The 21,980-nt window shown below is 53.9% G+C and overlaps 10 protein-coding genes across 10 annotated transcripts; 3 read left to right on the forward strand and 7 right to left on the reverse strand.

Annotated features, from left to right (window-relative positions):
- Window positions 1-49: 49 nt before the first annotated feature.
- On the forward strand, window positions 50-4,700 carry BDY24DRAFT_419409 (RIC1 family protein; the record flags this gene model as incomplete). The annotated part of the gene is made up of 9 exons (XM_076643973.1): window positions 50-235; window positions 356-463; window positions 532-716; window positions 784-1,299; window positions 1,382-2,201; window positions 2,291-2,555; window positions 2,622-3,041; window positions 3,134-3,777; window positions 3,855-4,700. The coding sequence occupies 9 exons, from the start codon at window positions 50-52 to the stop codon at window positions 4,698-4,700; spliced, it is 3,990 nt and encodes a 1,329-aa protein (XP_076492015.1).
- A 244-nt stretch (window positions 4,701-4,944) lies between these two features.
- On the reverse strand, window positions 4,945-6,723 carry BDY24DRAFT_419410 (uncharacterized protein; the record flags this gene model as incomplete). The annotated part of the gene is made up of 9 exons (XM_076643974.1): window positions 4,945-5,028; window positions 5,105-5,137; window positions 5,205-5,224; window positions 5,317-5,613; window positions 5,720-5,784; window positions 5,857-5,880; window positions 5,959-6,062; window positions 6,147-6,531; window positions 6,605-6,723. 9 exons carry the CDS (start codon window positions 6,721-6,723, stop codon window positions 4,945-4,947), a joined length of 1,131 nt encoding a protein of 376 aa, XP_076492016.1.
- A 394-nt stretch (window positions 6,724-7,117) lies between these two features.
- BDY24DRAFT_419411 (glycosyltransferase family 25 protein) lies at window positions 7,118-8,801 on the reverse strand (the record flags this gene model as incomplete). Its single annotated transcript, XM_076643975.1, has 7 exons — window positions 7,118-7,160; window positions 7,251-7,644; window positions 7,721-7,738; window positions 7,809-7,843; window positions 7,913-8,209; window positions 8,284-8,449; window positions 8,537-8,801. 7 exons carry the CDS (start codon window positions 8,799-8,801, stop codon window positions 7,118-7,120), a joined length of 1,218 nt encoding a protein of 405 aa, XP_076492017.1.
- A 760-nt stretch (window positions 8,802-9,561) lies between these two features.
- Window positions 9,562-10,871, forward strand: BDY24DRAFT_405220 (uncharacterized protein). Its single transcript, XM_076642607.1, has 3 exons — window positions 9,562-9,719; window positions 9,845-10,039; window positions 10,143-10,871. Exons 1-3 carry the CDS (start codon window positions 9,645-9,647, stop codon window positions 10,833-10,835), a joined length of 963 nt encoding a protein of 320 aa, XP_076492018.1. The 5' UTR covers window positions 9,562-9,644; the 3' UTR covers window positions 10,836-10,871.
- A 49-nt stretch (window positions 10,872-10,920) lies between these two features.
- On the reverse strand, window positions 10,921-12,059 carry BDY24DRAFT_445382 (uncharacterized protein). Its single transcript, XM_076644915.1, has 5 exons — window positions 11,922-12,059; window positions 11,769-11,847; window positions 11,480-11,634; window positions 11,313-11,400; window positions 10,921-11,188 (listed from the first exon to the last, which is right to left on the reverse strand). Exons 3-5 carry the CDS (start codon window positions 11,575-11,577, stop codon window positions 11,003-11,005), a joined length of 372 nt encoding a protein of 123 aa, XP_076492019.1. The 5' UTR covers window positions 11,578-11,634; window positions 11,769-11,847; window positions 11,922-12,059; the 3' UTR covers window positions 10,921-11,002.
- On the reverse strand, window positions 11,610-12,490 carry BDY24DRAFT_261204 (uncharacterized protein). Its single transcript, XM_076636844.1, has one exon. It carries the CDS (start codon window positions 12,244-12,246, stop codon window positions 11,797-11,799), a length of 450 nt encoding a protein of 149 aa, XP_076492020.1. The 5' UTR covers window positions 12,247-12,490; the 3' UTR covers window positions 11,610-11,796.
- UPS1 (Ups1p) lies at window positions 12,208-14,301 on the reverse strand. The gene is made up of 6 exons (XM_076642608.1): window positions 14,088-14,301; window positions 13,938-13,985; window positions 13,359-13,536; window positions 13,010-13,090; window positions 12,760-12,906; window positions 12,208-12,663 (listed from the first exon to the last, which is right to left on the reverse strand). The coding sequence occupies exons 1-6, from the start codon at window positions 14,117-14,119 to the stop codon at window positions 12,550-12,552; spliced, it is 600 nt and encodes a 199-aa protein (XP_076492021.1). The 5' UTR covers window positions 14,120-14,301; the 3' UTR covers window positions 12,208-12,549.
- A 641-nt stretch (window positions 14,302-14,942) lies between these two features.
- Window positions 14,943-15,765, forward strand: BDY24DRAFT_419415 (uncharacterized protein; the record flags this gene model as incomplete). The annotated part of the gene is made up of 2 exons (XM_076643976.1): window positions 14,943-14,961; window positions 15,086-15,765. The coding sequence occupies 2 exons, from the start codon at window positions 14,943-14,945 to the stop codon at window positions 15,763-15,765; spliced, it is 699 nt and encodes a 232-aa protein (XP_076492022.1).
- A 501-nt stretch (window positions 15,766-16,266) lies between these two features.
- BDY24DRAFT_405232 (casein kinase II subunit alpha/alpha') lies at window positions 16,267-19,284 on the reverse strand. Its single transcript, XM_076642609.1, has 16 exons — window positions 19,144-19,284; window positions 18,997-19,051; window positions 18,767-18,843; window positions 18,465-18,623; window positions 18,075-18,185; window positions 17,881-17,928; window positions 17,748-17,783; window positions 17,615-17,653; window positions 17,442-17,502; window positions 17,266-17,330; window positions 17,164-17,184; window positions 17,021-17,092; window positions 16,850-16,941; window positions 16,709-16,765; window positions 16,568-16,623; window positions 16,267-16,459 (listed from the first exon to the last, which is right to left on the reverse strand). The coding sequence occupies exons 1-16, from the start codon at window positions 19,165-19,167 to the stop codon at window positions 16,395-16,397; spliced, it is 1,038 nt and encodes a 345-aa protein (XP_076492023.1). The 5' UTR covers window positions 19,168-19,284; the 3' UTR covers window positions 16,267-16,394.
- Window positions 19,285-19,436: 152 nt separating this feature from the next.
- Window positions 19,437-21,855, reverse strand: BDY24DRAFT_261240 (uncharacterized protein). Its single transcript, XM_076636845.1, has 8 exons — window positions 21,587-21,855; window positions 21,374-21,417; window positions 21,085-21,193; window positions 20,859-20,924; window positions 20,597-20,777; window positions 20,312-20,531; window positions 20,157-20,214; window positions 19,437-20,074 (listed from the first exon to the last, which is right to left on the reverse strand). The coding sequence occupies exons 1-8, from the start codon at window positions 21,731-21,733 to the stop codon at window positions 19,706-19,708; spliced, it is 1,194 nt and encodes a 397-aa protein (XP_076492024.1). The 5' UTR covers window positions 21,734-21,855; the 3' UTR covers window positions 19,437-19,705.
- Between the last annotated feature and the right edge of the window lie 125 nt (window positions 21,856-21,980).

Raw genomic sequence — 21,980 nt, forward strand, 5'->3', positions numbered from 1 at the left:
TCTTTCCTCGCCCAACTTCGGACTCAGGTCCCTCACTCCTCCCTGAGACATGTACTGGCCTTTTGGATCTCCTACGGTACTCTCAACTCCTCCTCCTCCCGTTCCTTCCTCCTCGACCGCTGGTGGCTCTTCCTTCGACTCGACTCAGGAACCTCTCCTAGGACTCGCTCAGAACAGATCCTCGTCGCTTTTCGCTACGCTCTCGAGGAGCATAGTTTCACTATGGAGCGTCAAGGTGAGTGGGTTCCACAGAAAAAAAGGGGAAGCAAAGAGAGAAGGAGATGTCCGGATTGAGCTCGAGCTGACCTCGTTCCTTCCTTCCTTCCTTCCTTCCCTTTGATCCCATTCTTTTCAGCCTCCCGTCGTGCTCGCTATGATCCAACGGGAAGAGGATTCTATATCAGAGCAAGGAGAGAACGTAGCAGCCTGGTTTGCTTGGGATTCTCAGGTCATCATCGTCCTCGTGAGTTCCCGTTCCTCCTCCTTCTCCGTCGAGCTCACCATCTCACGTCCGCCTGCTTTCTTCTCCAGACCTCCAAATCCTACCTCATCGCTTACAACCTCATCCCTCTACCGAGTCCCTACGCTTTCTATGGAACCACGGAATCCAGAGTCGCAGAGGAAGTCTTCCAGTACGGAGCAGGCGAGGGAGGGGAGATGCTCGGATGGGGTCTTCAATGGGGAGGAAGCTGGTACATCGAAGGAAACGTTCAGAGGTAAGTTCAAAGGTCCTTTTGCTTACTTTTCTATGTGCTCCTAACCCATGCTTCGTTTCTCTTTCAGTCTCACTCCTCACCCTCACACGTTGATCCTCGCTCTCTCCTCTCCGAGCCTCGCCATCCTCACCCTCCCTTACCCAATCCCTCCCGTCCTCCCCGATCAACTCTTCCCTTTCTCGCTCGCTACCATCCCTTCGCCTCAGCCACCTCCTTACTCTCCCAAAGCTCACACCTCCCTCACTCACTCTCGACCGCTCAACGTGCACACCCTCGTCCTTCCCTCGGGTCAGATCTGGTTGCTCAGCCCAAGCTCGCCAGCCGCTCCGTCGTCCAGGATGTCGAGAGATTCGGATGGAATGAGGCCTGGAGCCAGTAGAAGCATGAGGGAGTCGAGGGATGACGGAGACGAGAGGGCTTACGGGGCAAGGAGGTTGGAGTTGAAGGAAACGTCGGGGAGCGGAGGAGGTCGCTCGAGGAGATCGATAGGGAACGGTTCGACCTTCGAGGAGGAGGAGGATGGGAACGCAACTGTTGCTGCTTTGAATGCGAAGTTTTGCTTGTTAGCTGTTGGAACGGAATCGTGAGCCGCTCCCTCTTCTCCAACCTCGAGCGACGGTCGGCTGAGTTCTGACGCGTCTTCTTCCATTTCCTCTCTCCTTCAGCGGTCTCGTCCACTTCTTTTCTCTCCCTACACCACCACTACCGCCCGTTCCTCATCTCGACCACCCTCTCTCCCTCTCTCGGTCAACCAACAACTTCCGAGTCGCTCCAGGTCGCGTCACCTCCCTCTGCTGGACTCCGGACGGATACGCTCTTGCCGTCGGGTGGGAACGAGGATGGGGAGTCTGGAGTACAGGAGGGAGGCTTCTCGGTTGGGGTGTCTTGCACTGGGAGGACGCCGAGCTGCTGGCCAAGGAGGACTCGTTCATGAGGGGAGTCGAGAGGAGAGGGTTGATCTGGGCAGGAGGAGGGTTGGAGTTGATTCTGCTCTCGTCCGCTTCGCCTCCACCAAGTCTGAAGGAGGTCCTCTTTCGACGAGAGTGGAAGACTTCGAAACCTCCTTCGAGTCAACTCTTCACTCTTCCGTTCGCCAAATCCTCGTTCACAACGCTTCCAACACCATCCTCGACGCTCTACCCTCTCCTCCTCCTCTCGACGAAACTCCTCCTGTCCCCGACGGCCTCCCTCCCTTCTTCGTCCTATCTCTCTTCCCTCACTCCCTCCTCGTCCCTCTGGCTCCCAATTTCACTCCCTCATGCCTACATCACCGTTCAGTACCCCATTCGATACGCTACCGTCTCGGAGGATGGTCGTCTCGTCGCCGTTGCGGGACGTCGAGGTCTGACGCACTGGAGTAAAGGGAGTGGGAGGTGGAAGCTGTTTGAGATGGCGGAATGGGAGGAGAACTTCAGGGTCAGGGGAGGAATGGTTTGGTTTTTGCATGTGTTGGTTGCTGGTGTCGAGGAAGGAAAGGAGTTCTCGGTGAGTCGTTCAATGGGAGACATTCTCTCTTGTCGTCTCTCGTCGCTGACATTCTCTGATCCTCCGCTCCTCTTTTCTGTCATCTTCAGATTCGACTCTTTTCTCGCGACGACGCTCTCACTCCCACTTCGCATCTCTCCTCGGTCTCCCTTCCCGCTCCCGTCCACCTCATGTCCGTTCACGACAACTCCCTTCTCGTCTACACCGTCGCCAACACCTTCTACCACTTCCTCATCGTCCCCACGAACGACTCCGTCGAGCTCAAACTCTGTGGAAGCATCTCGTTCGAAGGAGTCGTCGCCATGCCAGGAAGAGTTCGAGCGATGAGCTGGTTGATCCCTCTCGCCCAGAAGAGTGAGTCCGTCTCCGTCGTCTCCTTTCTCAGCTCGAACTGACCCGTTCTTGCCTCGCTGCTTTCAGGACTCGGCCACCCATCGGACGATCTCCCTCTCGCAACCGTCATCTTCCTCATCGACACTTCCCTCGTCCTGCTTCGTCCTCGGAAAGGCTCTCGGGGAGGAGGAAGCGCTCAACAAGGTCACCATCGTCGAAACTCTTCCCTCGCCCCCGTTTCCGGACAACCCTCCGAGGAAGTCAAGTACGACCTTCAAATTCTCGCCGATCGCATCGAATCCTACTGGACGCATCTCTCGGGAATCGGGACGCTCGAAAACTCGCTTTGGGGATGGGACGGAGAGAAGCTGAGGGTTTGGCTGGATGCTTTGACGGTGGATCGAGTTCGAGCTGGACCCAAGATCGGAGAGGGTGGGAGGCTGGCGGAGAAGAGCTACGAGAGAGTTGCGGAGAGTGTGAGCATTCCGTTGGATTTCTATCCTCTTTGTGAGTTCATCTTTCAATCTTCCCTTTTCGACATCTTCGGAGTCTTCGAAGCTGACTTTTCTCCCCTCCCTTTCGTCCCTTTTTGTCTTCAGCGGTCCTGATGGACAAAGGAATCATCATCGGTATCGAAACCGAACTATCCATTCGGCAATCCCTCTCCTTCTCGACCTACAAGATCCAAACCACCACCCACCTCTTCCTCCCTCACCTCCTCAAATACCACCTCTCTCGCGGTCAAATCAAAGCTGCTGTCCGCTTCGCAGCCCACTTCCAAAACCTTTCCTACTTCGCACACGCTCTCGAGATCCTGCTCCATGGGGTTCTCGAGCAGGAAGCCGACGAGGGACCTGGAGCGAGTCCGAGAGTCGTCGAAAGCTCGGAATGGAACGACGCGAAGTTGTCGACGTTGAGTCCGATTGCGAACTCGTTTCCCGATACGCCGGAGCAGGAGGGAGTGGAGAAGGAGAGAGAGGCTGGGGGTGGAGGTGGGAGTGGGAGTGGAGAGAAGGCGTTGAGAGTTCCTGTGGGTGGAGGAGCGGGAGAGGTTTGGAGGCAGGTCAGGAGGATCGACAGCGGTGGGGTGGACGAGATGCAGGGAGTACTCCCGTTGGTGGTGGAGTTCTTGGATCATTTTCCTCAGGCGTTGGACGTGGTGGTTGGGTGTGCGAGGAAGACGGAGGTGGCGAGATGGGGATTCTTGTTCGACGTCGTTGGACCGCCGAGGGATTTGTTCGAGGTTCGTCGCCTCTTCGTATTCAGACGCTTCTTTCTTCGTACTGACCTCTTTACGACTCTGCTGTACCTTTCTCGCAGACCTGCCTAGCTTCCAACCTCCTCAAAACAGCGACTTCCTACCTCCTCGTCCTCCACAATCTCGAACAGCTCGACGACTCCTCCACCGACACCGTCCGACTTCTTCGAGCAGCTATGGCAGCAGGAGAATGGAACCTCTGCAAGGATCTTCTTCGGTTCCTTCACTCCGTCGACGAGAGCGGAACCGTCCTTCGAGATGCTATCAAGGAGCTGGCGATCTTCGAGAAGGAACACGTCGACGCGACCTTCGCACCGGACCTTCCCTCCCCTCCCCTTCCCGTCCACCAGGATACCCTTCCCCTCCTTTCCAACCTTCCAGAAACTCCAACAGGTCCTCCTCGATCCACTCCTCGCGCCAAAAAAATCGTCTCTCCAACTCCTCGACGTCCAGAAGAGCTCTCCCCTCCGAACTTCCCTTCGCCCGAACCGTCTTCCTCCTCCTCCGCCAATCCTACACCCGTCAAGATGCCGCTTTACACTCGGTCGAACTCATCTACAAGTCAGGTCGGACTCGGATCCCTTCTCTACCTCAACCGGGACGATCGGAACGGAAGCTCGTCGACCCTGGGACGAGAAGGAGGCGGAGGAGGAGACGGAGAGGGAGAGGGAGGAGGGAAAAAGGGATGGATTGTTGATCGTTCGACGTTGTTTACGAATAGTGCTGGAGGAGGGACGGGTAGTAATGGGAGCAATAGGAGTCCGTCGAGGACTGGGATGGTTGGGGAGGGAAGCTCGCCGTTGGCTGGACGAGGAGGTGTTGAGCCGGAGGGAGGAGGAGGAGGGGCAGGCGCGTCGCCGTTGTCGAAGCAGCAGAGTGGAGCTGCTGCTGGGAGGAGATGGGTATGATACACGAACTTTTACGACTTTCACTACTTGCGGCTGAGAGATTTTAGACGAGGCCGAGGTGAGAAGAAGGGAAGAGTCTTCTTCGTTCGAGGACGACGAGTAGATATGCGAGAAGATGTCGAGCGAGTTGGAAGAGTTCGAAAAGCCGATGTTATTCTTTCAGATCGCCAGCAACAAGGGGCAGGGAGGTAGGTAGTACAAGTCGAACTACAAAAGGGAAAGCAAATCGACGCGGTGAAGGAGATCAATCCCAAGGAACCAAAGCGTCCTTTCCAGCGACCTCCTCGATGATGGCCTGTGAGTTCTTCCAGAAGTTCTCGATGAGTTCCTATGAATCGTTAAATAAGGGAGGGGTCAGGATCGGAAAGCTGGGAGAAAGCAGAGAAGGAAGAGACGAGACGAACGGGATCCTTCGACTCGTTCGACTCCTTCCCGAGCTGAAGAGAACAAGAAAAGTCAGAACAGGAACTATTAATGAGCCAAAAAAAAAAAGAGAAGACGCACCTCGGCGGGATCGGTGAAGTCTGAAAGGACGAGCAAGAGAAAAGAGATGAGCCTTCGGTTCGACGCGACGCCCCCTGTTTCCGTTCATTCGAGCTCCAATCGTCGGACTCACAGGTTCCCTGCTCCCAGTCTCCCTCCCTAGCCTCCTTGCTGAGCGAAGACCAGATCATACTCCAAGCTCCATCGCTGGGAGGCCTCATCGCCCACGAAACGGCTGCTCCCATGACTTTCCCAGCGTTCTCGCCGTAAGCGGGAACGAACTGCTCCTGCTGACCAGTGCTGACGGCTCCCGGATGGGTAGCGTAGATCTTGATTGGCGAGGTTGGTGAGAGAGAAGCGACGTGCTTGACAAGACCTTTCGTGAAGAGAAGGACGGCGAGTTTGGTTCGAGCGTAGAGGTTGGAGGGACCTGAAAGTAGGAATATAGTCAGCAAGTGCTCGGGAAAGAGATCTAGTAGAATCCTTGACTGATGAAAAACCTTTCAGGAGAAAGGAAGGGGAGAGGGAAGACTTACCGAGGTCCTTCTTGAACTCGTCCTTCGTCGCGAGCTTCTCTCCGCCAAGAAGGGTTCCAGGTCCTCTGCAAGACGGAAGATGGGAATGGGTCCGTCAGTAAAAGCCGCTGAGAGAGCTTTAATTTGAGAAGACGAACCCAAAAGTAGCTCGGTGAAGTTCACTGGAGGAAAGGAAGAAGAAAGAACGACGCGTCAGATCGAACGGTCGAAGAGGCGAAGACTGAACGAGAGCGACTCACGAGCTCATCTGAACGATTCGAACATCCGATCCAGGTATCTGAGAAGTCTTGGTGAGTAAAGGGAGAAGTCGGTTGAGGAGAAGGACGTGGGAGAGGTTGTTGATCTGTTGAGTGGAAAGAAGGAGAGGAGGGCGAAGTCAGCCTCGTTCTCGAGGATGCCGACGACGAGTAATTGAGAAGGTACCTACCACAAGATGCTTATCATAGCCCTCGCTCGTAGCCTCGAATTCGTTGACCCCGATGCCAGCAATCCCGAGGAAGATATCCAGTCTCTTTTCCTCCTTTGCGATCTCCTCAGCGACCTTTTTGACCTCCTTCAAATCTTCCAAGCTGACCTTCTTCCAAATGATCTCGCCCTCTCCCTTCTCAACAGCAGAGATCCCGACCTCCTCGGGAAGAGATCCAGATCCAAATCCGTCTCGGAACGAAGCAGGTGCCTGTTGAAGGTCTCCCGTCTTGATGAACGCTTTGGCTGCGTCGAAGGTGTCCTTCTGGGAGGAGAGAATGATGAGTCTCGAGATTCCTTTGAGGTGAAGCACTCGAGAAGTGTAGAGCCCGATTCCGTTAGAGCCTCTTCAGAAAGTTTGGCGAAGGAGAAAGTCAGGACGAGAGAAGAGAAGGAGGAACGAGTTGAGCTCAGGCTCACCCCGTAATCAAGGCGGTCTTGCCAGAGAGATCGGGAATCTGAGAGAGCTTGTATCCAAAGTCGTGGGTGAGAGTCTTGTAAACGACGGGAGGAACGACGGCTTGAGCGATCTTGTTCATAGCTGGGAAGGTGGTTGGGAGGGAAGGCCAGCACCGGCTTTCTTTTTCAGCCCACCTTCTTCAGTTCATTTTGTTTCGATCTCGATCTCGATCCCGCCCCTCTATCTCCTGTGACCCTCCTCGAATAGCCCCTACCCTCTCAGATCTCAGAGCATATCTAGGAGGAAGGAAGATCCTGCCATTTCATGACGCGTCGGGACGAAAGCAACGGAGGGGGCTGGAGTTGGATCGAGAAGGCGAGAAGGCGAGCGTCGAAGGAAAAGTTGCGTGCAATTATGTTGATCTCGCGACGGGGCATGACGCCCGCAGAGAACAGCAAAAGAGAGCAGAAAGAGGGTTCAAAAAGGGAAGAGGGAAAGGCGACGCGATCGCTGGGCTGTCTGAGACGCGTCTCTCAGCTCCAGTCCTCGTTCTTTCCTCGAAGAGTGTTCGAAGCACTGCGAGTAGTGTAAAAACGAGAAGGCGTCACATCAAGCAAACCATTAAGTCCAACGAGGGACAAAAGCTAGACCGATAGCACCTCTCACTCCGACGACGCGCCGACTCCAGCCCTCCTCGGTCTCTCCGACTCCCTCTCCCTCTCCTTCTCCTCCTGCACTTGATAAAACCTCTCCAGCCTATCCATCGTCGAGTCGGCGAGCTTCGTTTGGTAGATGTTCGACGTCCCTCCAATATCAGAGCCGAAGTTTCGCTGTCCTCCGTGAGCGGAGAGGGGAGGAACGCAAGAAAGAACCTGTCTCGCGTCGAGCTTCTGTTGATGTTGGACCTGATCGAGGGAATTGAAGCGTCGGTAGATGTGGTCGATGGGGAGAGCGACGAAGTTTTCGGGCTGGGAGAGGAAGGTGAGGAGAGCGGCGGCTCCTTGTTGAGAGACGGCGTACGAGTACGTTCCAAGGGGAGAGGAGGTGGGTCGAAGGCCAGCTTATGGGGGCAGAATGGAAAGGAAAGAGTCAGATGGACGAAAGCCGGAGAGGAGAGAGGTGAGAGACGACGCGACGAACGGTGATGAACTGGTCTGACTAAATTCCGGACGACAAAGAGATCAACTCGAGAAAGAGTTGAAGCAGGAGCATCATATTACTCACATCTATCTTCGGTAGAGAAGGAGTACCCGAGGTATCTGTTCGACGAGAAGAGGCACAGTCAATCGAGGTCGAGATCGACGCGTCCAAAACGAAACGAGACTTACAGCAGATGCCACTCCAGCTCCTTCGGGATCGACCTTCCGACTATCTCCCTCCAGATATCAGTAAACCTCCACTCTAGATCGATGTCATCCTCGAGTACGATCGTCGTTCCCCAGTCTTCTGCCACGATCCGACGAAGAAGGTTGAGGTGAGAAACGAAACAAGCGAGAGGACCGGGGAGCGATTCGACTCCTCTGACGGCTTGAGGAAAGTTGAGAAGGGAGCTGGCGTTGGGATGTAGGGTGGAAGACGGAGGAGGTAGGAGTTCGGAAGGAGGAGTGGTGAGGTAGTGAAGTTTCCTGGTGAAGAAGACGGCGCGACGGTCAGCTCGGATGATGGATCGAGAGGAACCAAGGGGAGGAGGAACACGAACCAACTCTCGTTCTCAGTCTTGTTGAACTTCCAGCTGGTGTTTCGAGAGTCGTCGTACATTCGCTCCTGAAGCCAGATGATTTCCGGTGAGGAGGAGGGAGTCGCGTCGACGAAGGTGAGGTCGAGGGAGTGGACCTCCCCCAGAATCTCCATGTGTTTCCTACGATCTAAGGATCCCACAGAAGAGAAGGTAAATCAGCCTCAATCGCTTCCGAAAGTCCATCGATGCAGAAAAACGCAGGAAACGAGCTCACCAGGCCGACTCGCGAGATTCAGCACTGCAACCTTTGGGAACTTCTGGTCCCCATCAGCATCCTCAGTCACCAGCTCCACCTGTTCCCTCAACGATGCAAGCTTCTCCAGAGACAACACTTCGGGTGGAGGAGGAGCAGAGCACTCGAGCTGCTCCTGGTAGCGAGGGACGAAGAGGACGGTGTCGCGATCCCAAAGGAAGACGAGGAGGACTGTGAAAAGGAAGGCGAGAAGAGGAAGAGCTGAGCGAGAGTGGATGAAGGTCATAGCGGTAGTCTCGATGATAACTGTCGGAAGGAAAGAAGAGTTAAGTCAGCTGGGAAGGAAGCTGAGAAAGGGAGGAGAGGACAGGACGACCCAAGCTGTGAGGAGGGCTGTTTCTTCGTTCTGCTTCCGGCTCAATCGAACCAGATCTTTTGAGATATCAAAGAGAGTAGAAAAAAAGAAGGCGTCGAATATTTCCAGAAGAGTCGTCGACGAGCTGCTATGCAGAGGAGGCGAACAAAAAGAGAGGGCTGACGAGGACAGAGGAGGGCGAAGAGCGATGCACGATTGCTTTCCTTCATCATGAACCCCGGAGAGTTTGCAGCCCAGAGTTAAGGATGCATGCATACCGTAGCAGCTCTGATGCGATGAATGGGAGCTTGAGAAAGCGAAGGAGGCGCGGGGGGGAGGGAAGAGAGCGACCTCCTCTCGAGCTCAGCCCTCTGGCAAATCTCTCCCGTATAGGCTGCTTTTGAAGGTGAAGATGAAGATTATAGTGGGCGGGAGCTAGAGAAGGGGTGGAAGGAGGAGTTGATGAACAAGTTGAGGAGGAGAAGGGACGCGTCGAGTTGGAGGTCGTCGATTGAACGTTCAGTATTTACGTTTGGGTTTTGCGTACATCTCTCGAGATCTGATGGTGCTTCAGCTGTTTTTCAGTTTCAAACCAGGGCTGGTTCTCAAAGAGAGAGGAAAACTTGAAACGCGGTGACCAAGGAGGAAAAGGAGTCGAGGTCGACCTTCGCTTCCTCCCTCCAAACCATCAGCATCGATTTGAGTCCGTTCTTTCGCCCAAACCCATCCCCTCACCCATCCATCCATCCATCTCTTCACTTCAAGCTCGTATCCATGCCTCCTAGGAATCGAAGAAGAGTAGTCGCTCGAGAGCCATCCGAGGAGGAAGAAGAAGGGGATCAACCGAAGGTGAGCTCGACGTTCCTTCTCTTCTCTTCTCCTTCACTCCTCCTTCGTTTTTCTAAGCTCCCTCGCTCTCAAGCTCTCTATCAGAAGAAGCTGACTCTTCTCTCTCACTCTTCACGTTTGCTCAGAACTCCTCCCTTCGGTGCTTCTTCCCTCTCGAGGTCGTCAAACTCATCCTCCTCGAGCTCGACGGCGACAGTCGCTCCCTCGCCTCCGTTTGCCTCGTCTCGTTTGGATGCCTGGAGGAAGCGAGCGGAGAGCTGTATAGAGACGTCTTGGTGGATTCGGATCGAGGGATCATAAGTCTGTTATGTGGAGGTGGGGTGAGTCTATGAAGAAGCGGAGAATCGGTTGGTGATGGGCTCGACTCAGACGCTGGCTGACCTTTCTAGGCCTCCTCTCCTCTTCTCCCTTTTTCCCTCCCAGGCCAAGCTCAAACCTCGATCTCGACTCATCCCTCCCCTCTCTCTCTCCCAGATCAAATACCTCACCATTCACCTCCCTCACTCAATTTCGAACGCCATCGTCCCCTTCCTAACTCAGAAGTCAGGCATCGCCTTCGCTCCTCGCCTTTCTTCTCCCCTCCCTCTCTCCCACCTCCGAATTGGACCATCTCGATCGGCCGAGTCCCATGCGTTCCAGCATGCCTTCGACTCTCTCACCATCTTCATCCTCCCTTACCTTTCTCCCACCCACGTGGAGATCAACCTCTCCCGCTGGCCTCCCCTCACCAACTACTCGTCACCCGGAGTCGACTGGACCAGGACCCTGAAGGCTTGGAGCGGCAGCTTCCGTTCTCTCACCTTCACGGGAGGGAACGTGGAACAGACGTCTGCGTTCTTGACCAGCTCAGATGGAGCCGCCTTCTTCCTTAAAGTAGCTTCCCACGCCCCAAGGGAAGCGGCCCTCGAGCTCACCTTCGACGCGAGGAACAGTGGCGAGGAGGGGCGCGACTGGGAGTTGGTTTCGAAGCTTGGGGCCCGGCAGTTGTTTGAGAGGGTTGGGATTCGAACAAGGATTGTTGTAGCGGACGAGGAGAAGGGTCGGTGGGAGGAGGAGATTGGGAAGCTTTCGGAGGAGGAGAAGGGACGCGTCGAGCTGGAGGTCGCTGTCGTTTGAGACGCAAGATTTAACGTCCCTTTTCTTGAAAACTCTCTTTCGTTCCGGATCGAAAGCGAGCAAAGAGCTATCAGAACAGGGATTTCGCTTGGGTAGGGAGAGATGCGGGACGGACGCGTCGAGACTCGTGAAAAACGTGCATCGAAGATGGCATTCTTCCTCTCTCCTCATCTCCTCTTCTTCCCACTTGTACTCCCAGGAGAACCCATGCTCCCAGGAACTCCCACCACCTTCTCTCTCTTGCTCACCCCTCCTCCACCTTCTCCAGCGGTGGCGGTAGACGTCGCGGTCGACGCGTTCGATTCGTTCGCATCTCTTCCTGCGACGTGACGGTCGACTTGGTCGTGGAATTTCTGCGAGAAAAGAAAAAAAGTGCTTAGAACATGATCAGCCTCGGCGACGAGAAGTCGGAGCCGGCTCTAAGTTTGTACAGCGAGGAAACATTGAGGACGCGGTCGACCTCAACCTCAAACTCACCTGAACTTTCCCAATCTCCTTCAACCCAGCCATATACACCACCACAGCTCCGAAAATAGTAAACGCTGTAGCGAAGTAGGCTCCCCACCTGCCGAAGACGGCCCAAAACATCAGCTCACGACGCGAAGACACACGTCGCACAAAAAAGAACGCTTCGTCGAGCTCACCACTGTTTATCAAGGTAGTCTCCGAACGCTGTCACGTAGAGCATGAACGAGTCCCAGAGTCCTTCGAAGGAAAATCCAGGGAGGGAAGAGGGGGACATCTGAGAGTAGGGTTTGGGAGAGAGAAGGGGGGAGGGAGGGACGAGGGGAGGTTGGTGCTGGAGGGTTGAAGGAGGAAGAATGAGGAAAGGTCAGGATAGTGGTACACAGAGGATAGATGCTGCAGAGTGAAAGTCTTCCAACCGCTCGACGAAGACGGGCCGGAGACGAGCTTGCTGAGCTTCGAGCTCACCTCTTCCCTCCCCTTCTTCTCGTCCTCGTCAAACCCATCTCCCCAACATCCTAGGAGCTTCTCTTCGAACCTCAGTCCCCTTTCCAACACAATTTACCGTTCCTAAGTCCACAAGAACCTCCAAAAGGAAGAATAACAAGCGAAAAAACGAACCTGGATGAAAGGCGAGGCGAGGGAAGGACGGAACCGAGTTGAAAGGCTGCTCCGAGGCTGAGGGTAGGTTTGAGCTCGAGAAGGGAGGTAGTAGAGCGGTTGTCTTTTCTGCTGAGTTTTTCGAGTTTGAGAGTGGGATGTAGTCGGAGGGAGGCCAGCGAAGAAAAGCGAAACAAGGAAGTTGAGCTCTCGACGCCTCCGCCGAAGAAACACCGCTGCCTCGTCCTTTCTTCCGTTCTTCTGGTAGCAGCGAGGAGATCGATGGATGGCGTGGGTGTGTTAAGCAGAGAAAGAAAAAAAATACATATGTGAGAGAGATGTGCATTGCGAGAGGGAAAAGCAAAGTAGCAAGAGGGTGTACAACGTCAGAGAAGGAAGAAGAGGTGAGGTGGAGAGAGCGAAATGCTAAGCAAAGAGGAGAAGATTAGTAAAAGTACAGTGTGGTGGTAGAGCGAGTTCGTGTAGAGTATGCAAGTGGAGGTTTTGATCAGAAGAGAAAGGAGGAAGAGACGCGTCGTGCCCGTCCGTGCGATTTATCGAGACGCGTCGGTCGATTCCTCCTCCGGTACGTCGTAGAGCGCTATGATATGATGATGGAGAGAAGGCGAGGCTGTAGGGAGGTAGACGCTCAGGATGTGATGCCTAGTCCTACTCCTGCGATTCCTCGAGCCTCGAGAACGGCGGGGAGGTTGGCTCGACGTTCCTTGACGCGCTCGATGATGTGCGAGAGACCAAGACGGGACTGGAGGAGATCGAAAGAAAGAAGATACAATCAGTGATGTTTGGAAGCGGATGATATCGAGAGGGTACGAGGGAGGGCAAAGAAATGTGAACTGACCTTCTCCAACCCTCTCACAAACTTGCCCTCCCCAAACATCTCGACTCGACGGCGGACAGCCTCGACAGCGTTCAGCGAGGTCTTGATTCGGCCTTCTGTGGAGTGGAGAACGTGGTCGGAAGTTGGTGAAGGGAAGATCTCGGAAGTCTATGAGGAAGGAGGTGGGCGGAGAGGGAAGGAGGGTTTGGGTGAGCTCGACGGAACGAGGAGCATCGAGAGGAATCAAAGGAAGCGGTAGAAGGGAACGTACCTCGGTGACGGACAACAGCTTAGCGTGGGTGATGTTACGAGTCTGCGAGTACAGGTAGGTGTGAGGAGCATGGGGTTGAACCTGGATAGGAAAGTGAGACGAGGTGAAGGGTCAGCTTCGGTCTTCGTTTCGTTCAACTAGGCTCGAGATCGGTGACCTCCTGCGACCTGGGATAACGTCTGCTAGACTTTTCTAGCCCCAGCATACAGTTGTACGTTGCGTCCCTAGATCTCCTCAAAGACCATCTCCTCGACGGCAGTCCCTGAACTCGCGACTCGTCCTCCCTTCCTCTCACCTCCCTCCCCTCCTCCACACGAGACCCGACGAGAAAGGTTCAAACGAGACTCACCCAGCTATCCTCCACGACCCAAGCTCCCAACCCTTCTCCCCACCCACCCACCAAAGCTCTCGCCCATACGGGGACCTTGCCGGACTTGAGGATGAGACGACGAGTGTGGAGGGTTCCGTCCGAGGTGATCTCTCGAGAAAGAACGTCGCACGAGATGATGTGGGAAGCGTGGGGGTTTCTGGAAAAGTGGAGAGAGAGAGGAAAGAATCAGCTTGGTGTTTAAAGCGTGAGAGAGAGGGTGAGAGCGATGCATGTAGGGAAAAAAACAGGCAAGGGAAAAAGGGAAGGGACGGAAGGAGTTGAGCTTGAGTCCCAAAAGTAGCCTGATCTCCCTGCCCTCCTCCTTCCTTGAGCTCGACCGAAGAGAGCAGTACTACTCGCGAGCGAACCTTCAGCAACCCTTCCTTCCCATCCATGGCTCCTTCTCAGCATCGAGCGAGACGAAGGACGATCCTCGTTGACATGCTCGACTTTTCGCCTCGCTTCCTTCTGAGCTCTTCCCTTCCTCTCCTTCTTTGCCCTGCCCTCTTCTCTCCTGACACCTTGATCGCTTCAGAGAAACAAGAAGAGAGTACTCACGGGTACCTCAAGAAGTAAGCAAGAGCGATGGTAGGGAAATCTTCCGAGCTGCAACAAGAGCAAGGCAAGAAGAGAGGAAGAGAGAAAAGGAGAGCACACGACTGGTCAGCCGAACTGGTTCGCTGCTGCTACGAAAGAATAGTTCCTCACTAGGTGTTGGTCTGCTTGAAGATTCGAACCATCGCCGCTTGAGAAAACGAGAAACGAAGAAGGCGAAGAGGGTGAACGTTGGAGGGGAAGGAGAAGGAGAGGAGGACTGGGAAGAGGGAAGGCCTTAAGACTTCGGTCGAGAAGGAGGGCGAGTCGTCAGTTACTGACCGGCAGGTGACGCCTTGGAGAGTTTTATCTGTTCCTTCAGAGGAAGAAGAAGCGTTTGGTGTAGATCCGAGACTGAGATTTAGATAGAGGGTCATTCAGATCGAGAGAGACAGAGAGACATCAAAAAATGGGAAAGAAAGAACTTGAGCTCATTCTCCTTCCCTCCCTCCGACCGATCAAACTTTCAAGGCTTGTGGTGAACTGGTTGAACTGGCTCAGACAAGCTGGCGGTAGGGTAGAAGATGTTGCAGTTGATCGGAGGGAGGGAAGAAGATCGAGAGAAGAGTGGCCTCGAGGGTTGGGTGTCGCTGTCGAGTCGATGCGAGTTAGGAAGGGATAGTAGTTGGGAGTAGACCGTTAGTTCTCATTCCATCGAGAGAGCTAGAGCTTACCGTCAGAGCAGGAGGGAAACAGTCAAAAAGTGTGAGACGCGACGCGTCCAAAACCAGTGCTGGGATCGCCTCGGTGCTGGGGAATCTGGAAACCTGAGCTCAACCTAACCTTTTACTGTTTCACCAAGGCGCTGCTTGTACCAGCAAAGTTGATCTTCGTTTCTCTTGGTGTAAATTTGGGTCTAGACAAGATAATGAAAGAGACGCCACTGAGATCAACCGAAATGGCGAACGAAGCTCAACTTATCGCTCTCTTCCACCACCAACACCTTCTCATCCCTCAAAGCTCACACCAATGTCTCCTTTACCTCTTTGTGAGTCGGCTCTCTCAATGTAGCAGCCCCAGATGGCCACGACGAGAATGCTGACTGCTTTCGCTCTCGTTCTTCCATCTCGCCCCGGTCCCTGCTCGTTGCCTTCCCTTCCTCTTCTCAACAGCAGCGCCCTCTCCTACTCTCAACTCTACTCGGCCCAGAAGTCACACAGCTAGCACCTTCGACGACTTCGAAGGTCAACTTCAGCACCAGGAGGATGCCTCAGCTTCCTCCTTCAAAGGGAAACCTCGAGCGACGTCGTCGTCCTTCCACGGCTCGTCCTTCCACTACTCCTCCTTCAGACCTCTCTTCGACGACTCGGACGATGAAGAAGACGATCAAGAGGATCAGGCTCAGTGCAGACTCCCAACTTCTCCTCCTCCTCCAGCAAAACAGACCTCAATCGAGGCTGCGACCTCGTCAGCCCAACAACCCTCCTCCCTCTCCCCATCCCTTTCCTCTCCCCTCCCCAACGAATCTCAACAGACTCCGGTCCCCTTCCACAACGAATCCTTCAACTACCAGTCTTTCAAACCTCTCTTCGACGATTCAGATGGCGACGACGAGGAAGGAGGGTTGGTTGAAGGAGCGAACAACAGAGGACGAAAGGCTAGCGTCGAAGAGGGGTTCGAAGCAGTCACACCCGATCTTCTTCCCGAACGAACTGCGAAGGAGGTGGAGGAGGGGTTGAGGTTGGATGCTGGTGGGGTTGGGAAGGAGAAGGGGGTTTTGGATGGGTGGAAACAGTTGGGAGAGGTCGAGGAGAGGGTTGAAACGGGAGGAGATGGACGCGTCGTCGTTTGATTGTTTGGGTGAGTTTGAGAGCTTTTTCTTCCCTTCTTCGCCCTCTTGGATCCCACGGAGAGTGGTTAAAAATGATTCGGCTGAACTAGCTCCACGTCCTACATTCTTCCCACTCTCAGGACTCTTCTTCATTGTCGCCTCAGTTTCGTTCTCGACGAACGTGTGGCTCTCACTTTTTTCTCTGTTTGATTTTGCTCTCTCTTCCCCTGCCTCACGCTTTTTTACGATTTTCTCCACCCAGTTCCTCTCTCAGTCACACTCTTGTAGCGATCCTCTTTTCTGGTGTGGTCCTTTTCTTCGCGTCTCGTCTTCATCTTGCTCTCGTTCGACTTCCGCTCACTAGATTTCAGTAGATCGATCTTCGTGTTCTCGCCTGGATACCCACAAGTGAAGTCGTCGACACGCCTCGAGGAGTTGAAAGGGAAAATGAGCTTTCTCATCTCCCGACGTGCGACTCGACGTCTCCCCCCTTTCTTCCTCGCCCTCTCCGGTGGAATGTAAGAAAGCAAGAAGAAACATAACTCAGAAAACGTGCGAGATCAAGAATCAAGAATACTGCTATATATCGTAAACTACCGAGCCCTCCTCCTCGTCCCTAAGCTACAAGGTGGTCCAGCGACGACGACGAATCAATCCAACCCGCCCACCACCTCGGACGCACGGGCAGTGGCGGCTGCTGCTGCTCGTACGGGTTCTGTTAGGATACGAATAGAGGTGAAAAGGGAGAGAGGGAAAGCGGGTCAGCAAAAGAAGAAGGAAGGAACGCGTCGTTCTTGAAGAAGCGTAGGAGGTCGAGACGAACCGAAGTAAGGATGTGTCTGTGCTTCCTTGGCTGTCACTCGCTCCTGGTGGTCGTATCTGTGAAGGTAGAAGAGAAAGCGAAGGGCCAGTCGTGAGAATTCGAGTGAGAGGGAGAGCATGAGAGGCGAGATGATGAACGAACCGAAGCAGACGATCCAGGAAGTCGACGGCCTCGTTCGAGATGTAGCGTTGGTTCTCACTGCGAGGGAAAAAATGAAGAGATGTCAGACGAGAGATGTCGAGAGAAAGAGCAGAAGAAGGAAGAGAGAACAAAGGAACGAACGAAGTGATGAATCTCGACCAAGGCTTCCTCTGATATCGGCCGAGGATGTCGTCGTACTGAGGATCCAGATCGATGTCGTACTTTTCCAGGTACTGCATAACACACCAAAGAGAGAAGGTAAAGGGTCAGCTTCTCTCGTCGAGGGCGAGAAGGCCAGTCGAAGGAACGTACCGCGTAAAGCTCGTCGGTTCCCAACACCTTCGCAATCTTGCCCAGCTGATCGAAGTTGTCGTGTCCGTGGAACTGATTCGAAGCAAAAGGAAGGAGGTCAGTCCGAGGAGAGATGGAAGGGAAAAGCGAGAGGAGGAACGAACGAAGGGCTCCTTCCTGAAGATCTGAAGGAGGCGAGGAAGAACGAAGAGCACAGGAAGTCAGTTTTTGGGATGCTGAGAGGGTAGAAGAGAGCGGATACGTACCATACTAGCAAACATACATCCCAAACTCCACATATCCAACCCGTAATCGTACAACTGGAAATCAACTGACGGAAAGAAAGCAGACGCGTCGAGGGGAAGTTGTCAGTGCTCGAGTAGACGCGTCCCTCGTCCAAGGCAGAGACTACTATCGGACGAGGAGAGAACGAACGACTCACCCAGCAGCTCAGGTCCCTTGAAGTATCTCGACGCGACTCGAACGTTGTAGGCTGTTCCAGGCTGTTTGAACGAAGGGAGAGGGAGTGAAGGAGTGAGCTGCGAGCTGTCGAACTCCGAGACGCGTTGCTCGAAGCTACAGGCACAAAAAGGAGGATCAGGGACATGTGCGTACGTGGTAGAACTCAGCCAGACCCCAATCGATCAACCGAAGCTGTTCAATCGAACAAAAGGAGGAGAAAGAAAGGTCAGCTCGATGTCGAAAGACAGCGAGAAGTTCGAGCTGGAGGACGAATCAAAGCACTCACCTGCCTCTTCTCGTGGTCGATCATGATGTTGTGGGGCTGTTAAGATGGCGAAGAAGTTAGGTCAGCTTTGGGACGACGAGCTAAGAAGCTGAGAAGGGCTGCAACGAAGAGATGGGTTGGTCGAGAAACTCACCTTCACGTCTCGGTGCATAATTCCTTTGGAGTGGCAGAAGTCAAGAGCCTGATCGCAAGGAGGGAGTATGGTCAGCATACAGAGCTGTCTGAGAAGTGTCGACGAGTTGAGAAGGTAGCGATGGGACGAGGGCGAGACAAGAAGGGAAGGGAGAGGTGGGAGGGAGGAAGGAAGGAAAGAGAAGTTGAGCTCGCCTTGAGCAGCTCAAAGATGTAGAATCGAACGTCGAAGTCCGTAAGGCGGGGGTAAAGTTGCTTGAAGTCGGTGTTGTTGACGTACTCGAAGACGATGGAAGGGGTTTTGGACTGTAGGAAGCAAAGAAAGAAGGAGGGGTGGTGAGCTCGAGCTCATCTGGCCTCCAAGACCTTTCCAACGTCGCTGCCTGCTCGAGCTGACTCCTCCTGCTCAAACTTTCACTCCAGCAAGCTCGTCTGAAGGTTTCAAAAGAGCTGCCGACAGGGTACAGGCCATATCTGAAGCGGAAACGACCCAGAAACAGGTCCTGGTTCTGCTCCCTGCTCTCTGGCGAAAGGGCAGCCCCCATCTCTCCGAAAATCTACTCGGTGCGGAAGTGGCAAGCTCACCTGAGGATCTCTGACAACGTCAAGGAGAGCGATGATGTTTGGACCTCCGGCAAGATCCATCAAGATCTTGATCTCTCTCTTGATCTTCTTCTTCTTGACGGGCTTGAGGACTTTGACGACACATCGCTGGTTGTTGGGGAGCGCGATTCCTTCGAAGACCTGAGAGAGAGAGAGAGAGAGAGAGAGAGAGAGAGAGAAGGATGAGAGGTGGGTCAGCAGAGCTGGAGGAGACGATGCAGGATGGAAGGAAGGAGGGGAAAGAGGCAATAGGGATGAAAGGAGAGTGGTTGGAGCTGACTGACCTCAGAGTATTTCCCTCGACCGACCTTCCTCACAATCTCGAAATCATCCTGCCTTCCCCACTGGACCTGAAGATTGTCTGTAGACGAGAAGCAAAGTGGGAAGGAGAGGAAGGTTAGGCAAGGAGACGAAAGGAAGGGAGCTCAAGCTGACGACTTCTCCTCTCCTCTCCTCTTCTCTCCTCTTCTTCATTCTACACTGCCTGATGCGATATAGACACTAATAAGCTCACCATAATCCCACCAAGCTCTCCCCATCTTCTCGTTCACATCGGCATACACCCGAGACTGGTACAAAGAAAGAAAGAGTGGAAGGAAGCAGTTTCAGCGATCGTGCTCTCTTTCCTTCTCTTTCTTCGAACAGCTACAAGTTGACTCACCACACTATGCGAAGCAGCAGACATCACTCAAAGGACGAGGAGAGAAGGATCGATAACCGAGGAAGGAGGGGGAGAAGGAAGGAAGGAAGGAAGGGAGGGAGGGAGAGGGGAGTCGAGTCGAAGTTGAAGGTCAACGAGGGCCCAGGCGAGTTGAAACGGACAGGTCGACCTTCCTTTTGCTTCTTTTTTTTCAGCCCTCAACGGCCATCTCGAGGAAGAAAAACTTTTGACAGCATCGCCAGCACTGAAATCTTCCGGAGGTCTCTCAAGACTTTGTCAAACTCCGTCCGTAGAGACTCCGATTCCGCGATCCTTCGACTCTCTCGACCTCGACGAACCTGCTCTCTTCTTTCCCTCTGCTCCTCTCCTGGGTACAACAGCAATGATACGGTCGAGACTCTGTTTGCCTCCGCGTTTTCCACTTTGTACGTGCTGAAAGGATACAAAGAAGGTGAGCTTCGACTTGACCTCGACGCCTCGGTCTAGCTCCCCCCTTTCGACCTTCGAAGAGATTCTCTCTCTCCGTCCGTCTCTCTCTTGAATCACTGAGGAACTGGCATCATCATCCACTCTCCAACATCTGCTTCAAGCTCATCTCTCCTTCCTTCTTGCCTCCTCCGTCTTCTCCCTCCCTCCTGCTCCCACCACGAGAAGGACTCCCCTTCTCCTCCCCTCCCTCCTCTTTTCTTTCTCCCCTCGCTACCACCACCCGCACAGCATCGAGCCTCAGATCCTCCGAGCCGAGATTCTCTTCCTCGTCCTCGTCCTCGTTCCAAGTGATCTCCGATCCTGTCGTCCTCGTCCGACGCGTCGAGTGTCCGAGATCGTTAGTTGTTGATGGACCCGAGCGAGTGGCTCGAGAGAAGAGCGAGGAGGGAGGAGCGGTGGTGGATTTGTGTTTAGGACAGAGATGGAGATATTCTAGGACATCCTGCGAAAGATGAATGATTGAGGGAGGGAAACAGCGTCAGATTGACGAGGTCGAGAGGTAAAGAGGGAGCGGAAAAACTGACGCGCTGAGATCCGAAGACGAGGGAAGCGCAGATCCCTCCTGTGGATTGGAAGAGCGCTCTAGTGAGGGTGAAAGACGTGTCAGAAACGGTGCGCTCAGCGACGGATCGAGAACAGACTGAGGGAAAGAAAGAAAGAAGCAAGACGCCGAACTCACGGTACGTTTCCTCTTCCTTTCACAAGCACAAGGACGATCATCCCGATACTGGCTGCTAGCCATCCCCCAAATATCAACACTCTGACGTTGAATGCTCGATCGAAGGTCGAAGGGCGGTGGGTGGGCTCCTCGTCGTCCACGACGAAGGACGGAGAGTCGCCGGGTATGGTGTGAGCGGTGACGACCTTGGTTCTACGAAGGAGGTAGATGAGAGTCCAAACTGCTTGCGAAACGAAGTGTCAGGGCCGAGGAAAGAGTTTGAGAGACAGAGGCAGCTCGACTCACTTTCAAACACGAGAACGAAGGCAAGAAAGGTGAGGGAGACGACTCGAGGAGCTCGGTTGTCCAGCTTCGATCTCGGAGTGATGGCGAAGGCAAAGACGGACAGGTTGTTGGGTCGAAGGGAAGTGGAAAGAGCTATTCCGGTGAAGACTCCAATCCAAGCGAGAGTTGGGACGATGAGGCACTTGAGAAGGAAAGAAAGATGGAACGTCAGCTTCCTTGTTTCGACGCGTCTCCGAAACACGATTCACCTTCTGCGACTCACAAAGGCGTTGATGGCTGATGCGACCCGGGGACTGATCCGCACACTAAGGACTACAAGAGACCACGTCTGATTGATAGAAAAAAGAGGAGAGAAACCAAGGTCAGGTCTCTTCCTCGGACGGAGGGAGGGTAGGACCGAAAACGAAGAGGAAAAGCGTCGTTTGAGACTCGAGCTCAACACCTCGCTCCCTTCTGCGTTGAGGCAAGAATTTTCGACTTCTACGTACCCTGAAAACAAGCGAGGCTGCTGCTGCTGCAGTCATAACGGTCCCTGCAAGCGTACCAGAGGCGACGACGACGCAGAGAGCCATCGAGGGGTTGGGAGAAGATCGAATCCTGTTTTGGGAAAGCGACATAAGAGGGAAAGAGTCAGTCTTCGTCTTGTTCTCTTGGGGAGTCCAATGTCCACTGTAGTTCGAGAGAAGAAGCAGACCCTTCGCAGCCCTCCAATCCAACCAAACAGTGCAGCTTCTCGACTTCTCCGATCTCTCTTCCAGACTGAATTTTAGGACGTACGGTATGATGTTGAAGATCGCATTGGTGGCCAAGGCAACGAAGAGCTAGACAAAGAGAAGAAGTGGGATGAAGCGTCAGTTTGGAAAGAAAAAAGCGTCCAGGAGGGGAGAAAAGGGGGAAGGATCGAAGGAGGCGGCTGAGCTCTCCCTCCTTTGTTCTTCTCTTCTTCCCTTTCACCTTCATAAGGCCTCGAGAAGAAAAACAGTGACTCACGTATTTGATGGTAAAGTGTCGCTGTAAGCGCCCGAAGCAGAAGACTGCAAGAATGAAGAGCGAGCTGAGCAGCGAGACCCAATAGAGAGAGTAGAAGGGGACTCGAAGACTCCTGTCGTGTGCTGAGGATGGGACGAGGAGAATCATCTAGGACGGCCGTCCTTGGTTGTTCGAAGACTTCCAGGAGAAGTGGGTATAGAGGGAAAGAGAGAGTGAGCGCTGGGTAGTTTGCGTGCGTGAAACGTGATGGTGGTTAGGGAAGGGGAAGGAACAAAGGCAACTCGAAAGAGTGGGGAAACCTAGTCTCGCAGGCCATCCCCTTAAGGGTCTGGAACATGATGTAATTTCGATCTACACCATTCAAATTTTTTCAGAGAGACTTCAAACTGGAAAC

The sequence above is a fragment of the Mrakia frigida genome (assembly GCF_051309035.1).
Source record: "Mrakia frigida strain ATCC 22029 unplaced genomic scaffold BDY24scaffold_64, whole genome shotgun sequence".
Classification (NCBI taxonomy): Eukaryota; Fungi; Basidiomycota; class Tremellomycetes; order Cystofilobasidiales; family Mrakiaceae; genus Mrakia; species Mrakia frigida.